Source organism: Schistocerca americana, chromosome 1 (assembly GCF_021461395.2).
Source record: "Schistocerca americana isolate TAMUIC-IGC-003095 chromosome 1, iqSchAmer2.1, whole genome shotgun sequence".
Taxonomy (NCBI): domain Eukaryota; kingdom Metazoa; phylum Arthropoda; class Insecta; order Orthoptera; family Acrididae; genus Schistocerca; species Schistocerca americana.
This window is the reverse complement of record NC_060119.1, coordinates 278363226-278377283: the sequence shown is the minus strand read 5'-3', so window position 1 is coordinate 278377283 and position 14058 is coordinate 278363226. Positions and strand designations below refer to the sequence as shown.

General features: G+C 40.5%; 1 protein-coding gene across 1 annotated transcript in view; it reads left to right on the top strand.

The window, feature by feature from the left end:
- Positions 1 to 14058, top strand: part of LOC124625459 (small subunit processome component 20 homolog) — a 208888-nt gene that overhangs the window by 56565 nt on the left and 138265 nt on the right. The window contains exons 10-11 of the mRNA XM_047149176.1: positions 10385 to 10544; positions 13211 to 13408. Of these exons, the coding sequence (XP_047005132.1) occupies positions 10385 to 10544; positions 13211 to 13408 (358 nt within the window). The remainder of the gene's footprint in view (positions 1 to 10384; positions 10545 to 13210; positions 13409 to 14058) is intronic.

Below are 14058 nucleotides of genomic sequence, written 5' to 3'. Positions count from 1 at the left end.
TAACATCTTCTTCACTGTCTTCATACAAAAATTTTGGCACGTTTTCACAGTTGACCCCAATACATTTCTTGCAAATTGAAGAACACTTCAAACCAGCTTTTCTGAAGGAGCACGCTCTGGCACAGTTCAGCTTGCATGAGCATGAAACAATGTGAAGAAGTGCTTCAGGTGCTGGACCTTGGCTCATTATAACGGGTATTGGACCGTGGTCACTGTGATTACAGCCCCATTTCTCAGGAGGTTTCCAGTTTCCCATCCAACTTTGGACTTGTTGGTAAGTCCGCAACGAATGATGTTGTGCAGCATCTAGTGTAGGTGGCAACCGTGCAAGATTCAGTTTGCTTTTTGTGGCAGACTTGGCGAATAGCTGGTACTGCAAATGGTCTAGTGTGTGGGAACTGCTGACACCTCCACTATACAATGCGATAGTAACCAGTTTTGTTGCTGTTATTATTTCTTTACGGGTAGCATGCAGGTTATTGAACATGCAAAGCACTGAGGTTAGGTGTTCATTTTTCGCAACAATATTGCAGCACTTTTTTTCCTTGACCAAAAAAAGCGGATTTTGTATCACATCCGCTAAAGGCGTGAGTGAACAGAATATATTCACTGTCAAACTTGTAAGGTGAGTGGAAAACCACTTGTCTTCTGCATTTCCTCTTCCTGGCTTTAAGAAAAATAAGTTTTCAATGCCTTGCTCCAAACCGGTCATGAGCACAGGCAGGTCAACATCTTCTCCTACAATGACAAAACTTCCAAAGTCTTTGGTTCTTGAAATGACAGATGTTACCATCAAGAACAATTCCTACATACTTTTTCTTATAACTGATCATTAACGTCAATCAACTGTAGAAAATGTACGGCACCTGCATGCAATTGTATTACATATCGTAACACAAATAAACTTCACGCAATCCGACGTGAATGTGTTCGTAGTTACTGAATATGATGCTGTTTGTCCTGGCCCTGCAGCAGAGTGAGATGGTAAATTCCAATGAATAACATGACGAGTAACATGTTTATACCACACAAATAGAAACTGAAATAACAATGTTCAAAAATTAGGTAATTTGCCACTTTGCACGAAATTTGAAAAATTGGTATTTTTTGACGCGCTGTAGTGCCTTAGATATTGGGAGTTGAAAAAAATGGTAAAAATCAAATTTGTAGAGAATTTTGTGCTCTTTAAAAAAGAAAATAGACATCAAAGCGATAGGAGCAAATGAAACTGAGATATTTTGAAAAAACTGAAAAAAGTCCGAAATTTTTGAAGTTTTTGGACTGCAGAAAGTTTTCCCAAGAGAAATTTTGTTGGCAAAACTTGGTTTTCTAACCTTTCCAACAATATGAACGAGTTAAAAAAAATAAAATCTTCTACCCCACCTTTTGCAACGTACAGACTTTTTTCTGACAGTTTCACAGGACTACAAGGTCTATCCGCTGAAGATCTTCCTGCATTTCGCTGCAATTTTCTAATGCTGCAACTTCTCTGTATACTACGGCATCATCCACAAAAAGCCGCATGGAACTTCCGACACTATCTACTAGGTCATTTATATATATTGTGAAAAGCAATGGTCCCATAACACTCCCCTGTGGCACGCCAGAGGTTACTTTAATGTCTGTAGACGTCTCTGCATTGAGAACAACATGCTGTGTTCTGTTTGCTCAAAACTCTTCAATCTAGCCACACAGCTGGTCTGATATTCCGTAGGCTCTTACTTTGTTTATCAGGCGACAGTGCGGAACTGTATTGAATGCCTTCTAGAAGTCAAGGAAAATGGCATCTACCTGGAAGCCTGTATCTAATATTTTATGTGTCTCGTGAACAAATAAAGCGAGTTGGATCTCACGCGATCGCTGTTTCCCGAATCGATGTTGATTCCTACATAGTAGATTCTGGGTTTCCAGAAATGGCATGATACGCGAGCAAAAAACATGTTCTATATTTCTACATCAGATCGATGTCAGAGATATAGGCCTATAGTTTTGCACATCTGCTCGATGACCCTTCTTGAAAACTGGTACTACCTGTGCTCTTTTCTAATCATTTGGAACCTTCCGTTCCTCTATAGACTTGCAGTACATGGCTGTTAGAAGGGAGTAAGTTCTTTCGCATACTCTGTGTAAAATTGAATTGGTATCCCGTCAGGTCCGGTGGACTTTCCTCTGTTGAGTGATTTCAGTTGCTTTTCTATTCTTTGGACTTTTATTTTGATGTCAGCCATTTTTTCGTTTGTGCGGTGACTTAGAGAAGGAACTGCAGTGCGGTCTTCCTCTGTTTAACAGCTTTGGAAAAAGGTGTTTAGTATTTCAGCTTTAAGCGTGTCATCCTCTGTTTCAATGCCATCATCATCCCAGAGTGTCTGGATATGCTGTTTCGATCCACTTACTGATTTAACATAAGACCAGAACTTCCTAGGATTTTCTGTCAAGTCGGTATATAGAAATTTACTTTCGAATTCACTGAATGCTTCACGCATAGCCCTCCTTATGCTAACTTTGACATCGTTTAGCTTCTGTTTGCCTGAGAGGTTTTGGCTGCATTTAAACTTGCAGTGAAGCTCTCTTTGCTTTCGCAGTAGTTTCTTAATTTTGTTGTTGAACCACGGTGGGTTTTTCCCATCCCTCACAGTTTTACTCGGCACGTACCTGTCTAAAACGCATTTCATGATTGCCTTGAACTTTTTCCATAAACACTCAACATTGTCAGTGTCAGAACAGAAATTTTTGTTTTGATCTGTTAGGTAGTCTGAAATCTGCATCCTATTACTCTTCCTAAACAGATAAACGTTCCTCCTTTTTTTTATAATCCTATTTACTTCCATATTCAGGGATGCTGCAACAGCCTTATGATCACGGATTCTCTGTTCTGTGCTTACAGAGTCGAAAAGTTCGGGTCTGTTTGTTATCAGTAGGTCCAAGATGTTATCTCCACGAGTCGGTTCTCTGTTTAATTGCTCAAGGTAATTTTCAGATAGTGCACTCAGTATAATGTCACTCGATGCTCTGTCCCTACCACCCGTCCTAAACATCTGAGTGTCGCAGCCTATATCTGGTAAATTGAAGTCTCCACCTAAGACTATAACATGCTGAGGAAATTTATGTGAAATGTATTCCAGATTTTCTCTCAGTTGTTCTGCCACTAATGCTGCTGGGTCGAGAGGTCGGTAAAAGGAGCCAATTATTACCCTTGCTCGGTTGTTGAGTATTACCTCCACCCATAATAATTCACAGAAACTATCCACTTCTATTTCATTACAGGATAAACTACTACTAAGAGCGACAAACACGCCACCACCGGTTGCATGCAATCTATCCTTTTTAAACACCGTCTGTGCCTTTGTAAAAATTTCAGCAGAATTTATCTCTGGCTTCAGCCAGCTTTCCGTACCCATAACGATTTCAGCTTTGGTGCTTTCCATCAGCACTTGAAGTTCTGGTACTTTACCAACGCAGCTTCGACAGTTTACAATTGCAATACCGACTGCTGCTTGGTCCCCGCATGTCCTGACTTTGCCCCGCACCCTTTGAGGCTGTTGCCCTTTCTGTACTTGCCCGAGGCCATCTAACCTAAAAAACTGTCCAGTCGACGCCACACAACCCCTGCTACCCGTCTAGCCACCTGCTGTGTGTAGTGGACTCCTGACCTATCCAGCGGAACCCAAAACCCCACCACCCTATGGTGCAAGTTGAGGAATCTGCAGCCTACACGGTCGCAGAACTGTCTCAGCCTCTGATTCGGGCCCTCCACTCGGCTCTGTACCAAAGGTCCGCAGTCAGTCCTGTCGACGATGTAGATAGTGAGTTCTGCTTTCATTCCGCTAGCAAGACTGGCAGTCTTCACCAAATCAGATAGCCGCTGGAAACCATAGAGGATTTCCTCTGATCCATAGCGACACACATCATTGGTGCCGACATGAGTGACCACCTGCAGATTAGTGCACCCTGTACCTTTCATGGCATCTGGAAGGACCCTTTCTACGTCTGGAATGACCCCCCTTGGTATGCACACAGAATGCACATTGGTTTTCTTCCCCTCCATTGCAGCCATATCCCTAAGGCGCCCCTTTACGTGCCTGACGTTGGAGCTCCTAACAACCAGTACGCCCACTCTCTGTGACCGCCCGGATCTTGCAGACTGAGGGGCAACCTCTGGAACAGGATAAGTAGCCATGTCTGGCTGAAGATCAGTATCAGCTGGAGACAGAGCCTGAAACCAGTTCGTCAGACAAACTGGAGATGCCTTCCGTTGAGCCCTCTGGAATGTCTTTCGCCTCCTGCCACACCTCAAGACGACTTCCCACTCTACCACGGGTGAGGGGTCAGCCTCAATGTGGGCAGTATCCCAGGCAGCCGTAGCCGAAGTTCGATCAGGGGATGTGTGGGACGAGCTGGCCGTCCCTGACAAACCCCCGTCCGGACCCCCACAGTGATACCCATTAGCAACAGCCTCAAGCTTTGTGACTGAAGCCAACACTGCCTGAAGCTGGAAGCAAAGGGATGCCAGCTCAGCCCACATCCGAACACAGCAGTCGCAGTCCGTATCCATGCTAATTGCTTTTGTGCAAAGAACGTCTGAACTAATCTACAGAGAGCACAAACAAATCGACACAAAATTTAAACGGTTATTAAAATACAAGATTGCCTAGTAAGTGCAGTAATGCTGCTACTTGCACACTGCTACACACTGCTCGGCGGCAGAAGGAGACTATGCGATTTTACACTATTCAGGTGCTAAAACGCGATGCTACGACTCTCAAATACTATAATACGCCTGAAATTTGTGAATTAAACTATGCTAGTATCCAAAAACATGCAAAGACATTAAGAATTAAACCATGTAACAAATAAGTGAGCTAAGAGTATACGACTTGCTGCTGGCAGCTGCTTATCCAAGGGTAGCAGGGAGCACACTCATTCTAAGATAAAACACAATGATCAGTAAATCTGTAATTTTTGAGAGTCTGCATCTTGTAATCTAGTGGTTAGCATTGCTGCCTCGAGACCCAAGGGTCCTGGTTTCGATTCCAAGCTGGTTGGAGATTTTTTGTGCTCGGGGAGTGGGTGTCTGTGTTGCCCTCATCATTTCATCTCATCATCATTGATGCACAAGTTGCCAAAGTAGTGTCAAATAGAAAGACTTGCACTAGGCAGCTGAACTATCTCAGATGGAATCTGCTGGCCAGTAATGCCATACTATAATTTCATTTCATGTCTAAGAATCCTCGTTTGTCCTTCCACGTCATGTGGTTTCACAAAAATCCTGAATTTACACGGTGTTTCAGCAGGAATAGTAAATATCTTAGAATGTGGTATTATAGACTAATTCGAGTAAAATGTTCCTTATGACATGGGTCCAACCAAGCAAGATGGTGCAGTGGTTAGCACACTAGACTCGCATTCGGGAGCATGGTGGTTCAAACCTGCATCCGGCTGTTCTAATTTAGGTTTACCGTGGTTTCCCTAAATCATTTCAGGTAAATGCCGGGATGGTTCCTTTGAGAGGGCACGGCCGACTTCCTACCCCATCCTTCCCTCTAACGATGGGACCAATGACCTCGCTGTTTCATCCCGTCCCCCAAATCAATCAACCAACCATGGGTCCAGCTTTTATTCATTACACAGAGATACGGCTGTTAAAAGATAACCCAAATATGTACTTTCAGAACGTGTTAAGCAAAGGCAAATGATTAAGTTAATATTTAGTTTACATAAATTCCCTTTCATACTTCAATACTCTTTTGAATTCTCATGACAACACTTTGTGTAGTTCTTCTGAGGTTCTCTTGGTATTTGTTTGTGAGAGCAGCACTGATCATAATCTGAATGATCAGTTTATCTCCTGTGTGTACTTGTTTTTAGTTATCTGCACGTTTCAGCCATCACTACAGGCAAAAATCCAAAGTGGGTAAGATTTTGGGACTGTGGTGGTCAAGAAACATGTCTACTTGGCCCAATTCCTCTTCCAGAGAATGTTAGATTTAGGTGATGTGTCATCTGATGACTACAATATGGAGAGGCCCCATCATGCTGGAAAACAGACTCATCCTTGTAGCATAACAGACCTCTTCTAATACTGCTGGAAGAATACCTAGATAATGAAGTCTGTGAGACGATGCTGTTACACAACAGAGCCAAAGAACTGACTGTCCATCATACCACACCACACATTACGGAGAAGTATTCTTCAAAATGTGTCTCCACAAAGGCATACAAGTTTTCGTCAGATCTCCAGTGTGACCTACGAGTGTTACTTGTACCATCGTAGATGAAAGTGGCTTCATCAGTAAGCCCTATTAATAGGCTCACTCGGCAGTTTATAAGTAGCCAGTAACAAACACCCAGTCATTTGTCTTCATCTGTTTTCTTGAAGGTTGTTGTTGTTGTGGTCTTCAGTCCTGAGACTGGTTTGATGCAGCTCTCCATGCTACTCTATCCTGTGCAAGCTTTTTCATCTCCCAGTACCTACTGCAACCTACATCCTTCTGAATCTGCTTAGTGTATTCATCTCTTGGTCTCCCTCTACGATTTTTACCCTCCACGCTGCCCTCCAATACTAAATTGGTGATCCCTTGATGCCTCAGAACATGTCCTACCAACCGATCCCTTCTTCTGGTCAAGTTGCGCCACAAACTTCTCTTCTCCCCAATCCTATTCAATCCTTCCTCATTAGTTATGTGATCTACCCATCTAATCTTCAGCATTCTTCTGTAGCACCACATTTCGAAAGCTTCTATTCTCTTCTTGTCCAAACTATTTATCGTCCATGTTTCGCTTCCATACATGGCTACACTCCATACAAATACTTTCAGAAATGACTTCCTGACACTTAAATCAATACTGGATGTTAACAAATTTCTCTTCTTCAGAAACGCTTTCCTTGCCATTGCCAGCCTACATTTTATATCCTCTCTACTTCGACCATCATCAGTTATTTTGCTCCCCAAATAGCAAAACTCCTTTACTACTTTAAGTGCCTCATTTCCTAATCTAATTCCCTCAGCATCACCCGACTTAATTAGACTACATTCCATTATCCTTGTTTTGCTTTTGTTGATGTTCATCTTATATCCTCCTTTCAAGACACTGTCCATTCCATTCAACTGCTCTTCCAAGTCCTTTGCTGTCTCTGACAGAATTACAATGTCATCTGCGAACCTCAAAGTTTTTATTTCTTCTCCATGAATTTTAATACCTACTCCGAATTTTTCTTTTGTTTCCTTTACTGCTTGCTCAATATACAGATTGAACAACACCGGGGAGAGGCTACAACCCTGTCTTACTCCCTTCCCAACCACTGCTTCCCTTTCATGTCCCTCGACTCTTATAACTGCCATCTGGTTTCTGTACAAATTGTAAATAGCCTTTCGCTCCCTGTATTTTACCCCTGCCACCTTTAGAATTTGAAAGAGAGTATTCCAGTCAATATTGTCAAAAGCTTTCTCTAAGTCTACAAATGCTAGAAACGTAGGTTTGCCTTTCCTTAATCTTTCTTCTAAGATAAGTCGTAAGGTCAGTATTGCCTCCAGTGTTCTTGAAGGTGTTGAAATGATAATGCTAGATGCCATACATGTGTAATATCTGCCTTATTCTTGCATGTAGAATACCGATATGTGTAGAAATTTTGCATGTGTTTATTGAAGGACTGCATTGTACCAACTGAATAATCTTGCCTACTTCATCCACACTCTGTTTATTTGCACATTCAGATGAAAAATGAGTGCTGGGCACTGCCCCAGCCTCTCGCAATTTTAGGGGAAGTGTAAGTAAACACTCTTCAGTGTGGTACTCTTACAAGTAGGAAATCATTTACCATATTCCTTACAAGCAGCATTGTTTCCATTACAATCCCCCATACACAAATACCACACCGAGCGGGGTGGCGCAGTGGTTAGACATTGGACTCGCATTCGGGAGGACGACGGTTCAATCCCGCGTCCGGCCATCCTGATTTAGGTTTTCCGTGATTTCCCTAAATCACTCCAGGCAAATGCCGGGATGGTTCCTCTGAAAGGGCACGGCCGACTTCCTTCCCAATCCTTCCCTAATCCGATGAGACCGATGACCACGCTGTCTGGTCTCCTTCCCCAAAAAACCAACCAACCAACAAATACCACAATTAAATTGAAATTATGTCGAAAAATTCAAAGAACTTAAGTTCAATTCAGTAAACTCAAATCAGCTTCACAACTTGAACTTCCAAACAAAAATGACTAACAATAAATAAATCCATAGCAACGGGACTACCAACATGCAAAATGAGAATTCATATCTGTAACCAGCTGTATCTCATAAACAATCAAGTTGAATACATGTTATATGAAATGCTTTATTAAAATTAGTCTATAATACCACATCCAAAAATACTTCCTGTTTCTTCTGAAACACCCAGTACAATAACATCAAACCATCAACAGCTCTCCTATTAGTGAGATGTTACCCACCCTCATATTCCTCTTTGTGTATTCCAATGAAAACAATCGATTTTTGACAATATAATATTAATTAGATCAATAAAAAAATCTACTCACCAAGCAGTGGCAGAAAACACACATAAAAGATTATAATTAAGCAAGCTTTTGGAGCCAGTGGCTCCTACTTCAGGCAGAAGAGTTGAAAAGGAAGGAAGAGGGGTGAAGGAAAATAACTGGAGAGGTCTAGGAAAGAGGGGTAGATTTCGTAAAAGTCACCCAGAACTGCGTGTCAGGGGAGACTTATCGGACCGGATGAGAAACAAAGACTGATTGTTGTGGTCTGCACCGGATGAGATCTGAAAACCTGAGAGCTTAAAGGAGGTAGACAGGGTAATATGCAAGACAGAGATTACTGCTGAACCATTGTGTACAAATTAATAAGAGTAAATGTAAATTAAGCCAGATGGGTGAACCAAGGACAGGTTTAGCACTAATTCCCACCTGTGGAATTCTGAGAAACTAGTTCCAGGGGAAGGGTAACAATCGCCATTTTGTAGAGCATGCTCTGCAACTGGATATTGTGTGTTGCCATTATACATCCTCTGCCTACGCTCATTCATCATAACTGATAATTTGGTGTTAGTCATGCCAATGGAACAGGGCGAACAATGTTTACACAACACAGGTCATATACCAGCTGTTATGCAAATGGTGTTTGGTCTTTTACATTGACATGACCACCATCAAATTCTCAGCTAGGATGAATGGGCTTACGCAGAGGGTGTATACTGGCAATGCACAATATCCTTTTGCAGAGCATGCTCTACAACATGACAGTAAAGACCTCATTGCCTGTTTCATCACACACCCCATCTGGATTCTTCCCCCCCGGACACTAGTTTCTCAGAACACCACAGTTGGGAACTAGCGCTAAACATGTCCTTGGTTCTCACCATCCACCTGGCCTTAATTTACGTTAATTTCTTCCATCTCAGCATTTCTTCACAGTAACTACTCCTTTTTTCACCCTGTTTAATTTTCTACATCTTTCATTTTCTTACCTGTCTATTTTTCGCCATCCCCCTCCTGCCTCAGTCACATACAGTGTTCTTAGCTTTACACTCTTATTAAATTGTACACTGTTTTATCAGTAATCTCTGTTTGCATACTACCTTGTCTTTCCCCTTTAATCTCCCAGGTTTTCAGATACTGTCCCGTGCAGTCTCCAACAATCAGTCTTTCCTTCTTATCTTATCCAGTAAGTCTCCCTTGACCCGTGGTTCTGGGTGACTTTTCCGAACTACACTTATTTTCCTAGATCTCTCCAGTCCTATTCTTTCACCCCTCTTCGTTCCCCTTCAACCCTTCTGCCACTGGCTCTGAAAGGTTGCCTAATTATAACGTTCTTTTATCTGTGAGTTCCACCACTAGTTGGTGAGTAGAGTTTTTGTCTATCTAACTACATTATCTTAGCATGTTCCACATTATGACCCTTATATGTATGACACTATACTTTTTGTTTGTGCCGCATTTTGATCATCCACATACAATTGTAGCCACAAATTTTACACTTCCCCTGTCCATTCAGGCCCAAGGGGAAACTTGGTGTCAGTATGCAGATACTCATAATTTGTGATTTTTTCCTTATGTGGAATTTCTGCATCAGTATGTTGATTCATAAACTATACTGATCAGGTGAAAAATGCTCCAGATCCAGTATATCAGGTCTTAACATCCTCTGTTCTTGCAGAATGCCCTAAACAAATCAATGTTTCTTTGTTCCACAGTGGTATTTGTACCAAATGTTTCCTCAGCCAATATCTCTTGAAAAAATTACACTCATCATAGTACACTTTTGCATTTTCACTTACTATAGTTGAATAATTTTTTAATGTTTGCTGTAAGCTGTGTTATTATTGTCTAAGGTTAATTATAATGATGGCCTTAAAATATTCTTTTTATTTCAGATGAATTTCTGCAGTTGTCATATGTGTCTCTGAATGAGATGAATGATAAGCCTGATTATGTAAATTACCGCATTTTGCTTTGGAAAACATTTGCAGAATTCCCAGAAATATGTGAAGTAAAAAATAAGGAAGTATCTCCAATTTTCTTATCTTTCGTGGAGTAAGTGGTTTCCTTATTTTTGTACCCTAAAGCACATTTTTTACTTCTACAGTAATAACAGAATTAATTTTTAGTGAAAGCAGCTGTATTGTTGTAAATTCATTTGTATAAGAAAAGGAGACTTCACTACGTGGCAAAGTATTAGTGTTCGTTGTTTTATTTTTTTTTAATACCAAATTTGTTATGCTCATGTAACTGTTCTTTGTTTGGCCTGGAATATTGTGGTCACATCAGAACTTAAACAAATGCACTACAACTGTCAGAATACTAAAGGCAAAAGCTGTGAAACTTATGGCTTTATTTATTTATTTTTCAAGTTATGTAGGACCATGCAAGCCAGTGCTACCAAATCAGTACATATTACAGAATGCTGATTTGAAAATTTACAAACAAAAGAATTAAACACCAAAAAATTATGACAGAGTATATAAATAAACAACACATTCCAAAGAAAAATTCTTAGCTACTCCAGGGAATTACTATACAGAAGTGAGTAGTGTACCACAAGGAATGCTTCAACCTTGGATTTGAAAATATTGTGGAGAGAGAAAGGGGGGGGGGGGGGAGAGAGAGAGAGAGAGAGAGAGCATATATGAAGCACTAAGAGAATGGAACAGTTGAAATTCCACATCTACATGTATATTCACAAGCCATGTAACGATATGTGGTAGAATGTACTTTGTGCTCTACTGTCATCCCCCGCCCCCCCCCCCCCCCCCTCCCCGAGTCCCTCTAATTCATGTTCCATTCGCAAATAGTGCACTGTTAAGAAGACTGTCAGTGGAGCTTGACGTGCTCTGTCTGTGTCTGTCACTGGAGCTGGATGAACATTTCTGTGACACTTTTGCACTCACTAAATGAATCTGCGACAAAACATTATTTTTATCTCCTCTATCTTCTTTATTAATCCTACCTGACAAGGTTCCTACACTGATGAGCAGTACTCGAGAAATGATCAATTGAGAGTCTTGTATGCTACCTCTGTTATAGGTGAATTACATTTCTTTAGGATTCTTCCAATAACTATGGATGCATACTCTTATAAGTAAAACAGTAGTTACCATTTGTGTTTATCAACTATCGTGCAATCTAACGACAATGGGTATTCCCACTTGTTAATGCGCAGTACATTTCATTTATTTATGTTGAGGGTCAGTTGCTTGTTCCTGGATCAAGTGCTGACTCTTTGCAGGTCTTCCTTCATTTTTCTACAATTTTCTAGCATTTCTAGGTTTCATATGTACAACTGTATCTGCTAGTAGTTTCACACAGTTTCCCATGTTATTCGCCAGATGGTTTGAATATTATGAACACTAACAGTGCTACAACACTCCCTTGGAGTGTTCTCGAAGTTTCTTATGGGGTTATATCTGTAAAAGCGTCCTCAGTTCTAATCTGATATTATGTAAGCATTGAACTTGATAGATTTCATTTTTCATGGAATAGTTTTATTACTGTTAGTGCCGTGTTCAAAGCTTCAAAGGATCTATTTATTGCATAAGTTGCATCTAAAGCACATTTTTGGAATCTCATTGGTCAGTAATCACTCCTGCCCCCGTACTTCAATTACCAATATAATTGAATTTTGGACTCAAATGGTATTCGTTGGGGACTGAATGAAAACTTAATATTGTGTTTATACTCTTTTATTGGAGTACATGGTAACTCAGACAAACAATATAATTAATATAATATACGTTATTGCTTTTTACATTTAATGGCTTCTTTATTATGTTACAAGAAGAAATTATACAGGTTTTTTCCCATGTTTATATGGCTGTTAAAAGACTGGTTTGAATAATTCCAGTAACTAATTTTTATTACAATTCTGATTATATATCTTTTATCACAAATGATTTTCTGGGGATTTATTAAAGGTTAGATTCTGAGTTGCAGTGCATCTACTGTTAGTATCAGAGATAGGGATATCTTATGGACCCAGTGGGGTATACTGTTCATCTAGAGACCAGATAAAGGCAACAGTCTGAGGATCATGTGTGAATACTTTTTGTTGTCTGCTGTAAGGCTTAGTGGGACACACGGTATAAAATTGATGATAACAGCTGAAAGCAATTTAATTACCATGTTGAAATTCAGATTCTGCAACAACTCAAGTTATTGAACAAAGCTGAAAACTTCATGCACTTATTATGCACATCATAAATCAAAGAAGTAAATGAATGAGGTGCAAACTATAGTACACAGCTGGAGACCTCATTGAAAAGTGTGTACAGTAGTAACTTTGTATCATAAAGAGGAGAATAGGACTTTATGGTAGAAATTAGAAGGGAATCAAATAGTGAATTTGAAAGTGTAGAATAAAGAATAAAGGGAAAAGTTTAGATAAAACAGTTGTCGTAGTCATACAAGTAGACAAACAGAATGGAGTGAAGATGGAGCCAAAGGAGAGATGGAGGAGGCGGGGGGGGGGGGGGGGGGGGGAGGGGGAGAGAGAGAGAGAGAGAGAGAGAGAGAGAGAGAGACATGCAATAATTTATGCTCAATTTATTAATAAGGTAGTTTTGTTGTACTGAATTGAAAATAAGCGAATGAAAAATATACATTGTGACTATCCATAATAAATTCTACAGAAAAAATAATGTATCAGTTTTTCTACATAATACCTGCAATTACTGACTTGTAACACACTATTTATTTGTCTCCAGGGATGAATTTTTTAGAACAAATGTACAGGAAGCAAAAACTGTGAATATTAAAAGAAAAGATACAGCGTTGCAGACAGATACACTGACAAATGAGAATGAAAGCTCAGGTGACAGTGAAGAAGAACCAGAAGAAGCTGTGGTTCATCAAGAAATAACTTTTCCAAAAGAAAGAACAATGACTGCTAAAGAGTTTGTGAGGTAACTGTATTTTAAAGCCACAGTAACCTAAGACTTAAAATCAGTAAGCACTTATTGTCATGAGAAAAGTTATAATTTAAGCTTTTATCAGAAGACTCAGTAAGTACTTATATGCATAAGAAAAGTTGATTCTCATGGCATGAACTGTATTGACTGTGGTGGGTAGTTTTCCTGTCAAATTGTGATTTTCAAACAATGGAAACTCCATGTAGGAATATCAACAATGTAGGAAAAGACAGATTGCTACTTACTGTAAAGAAGACAAGTTGCAGACAGGCACAATTAAAAGACACTTACAGTAAGCTTTCGAACACAGCCTTCATTTGGAAAAGAGGAGTACATGCCATTCATACACGCAAACTTCATGCACACATGACCACCAACTCCAGAATCTCAGGCCGGAATGCAACTACCACTTGGGATGCAAGCAATAATCCGGAAGGGGAAGGGATATCACCTCCTTGCCCCACAATTTCCAGATGCTGCACCTGTTGGCATTCTATTCCCTGCACACTCCACTAGACAGTGTTCGTCACTCAGCCCTCCTGTACACTACTATCCCCTTCCCCTTCCCCTTCCCTGCCCCCTCCATATTGCTGCTTGCATCCCATGTGATAGTTGCATCCTGGCCCGAGATGCTGGAGTTAGCA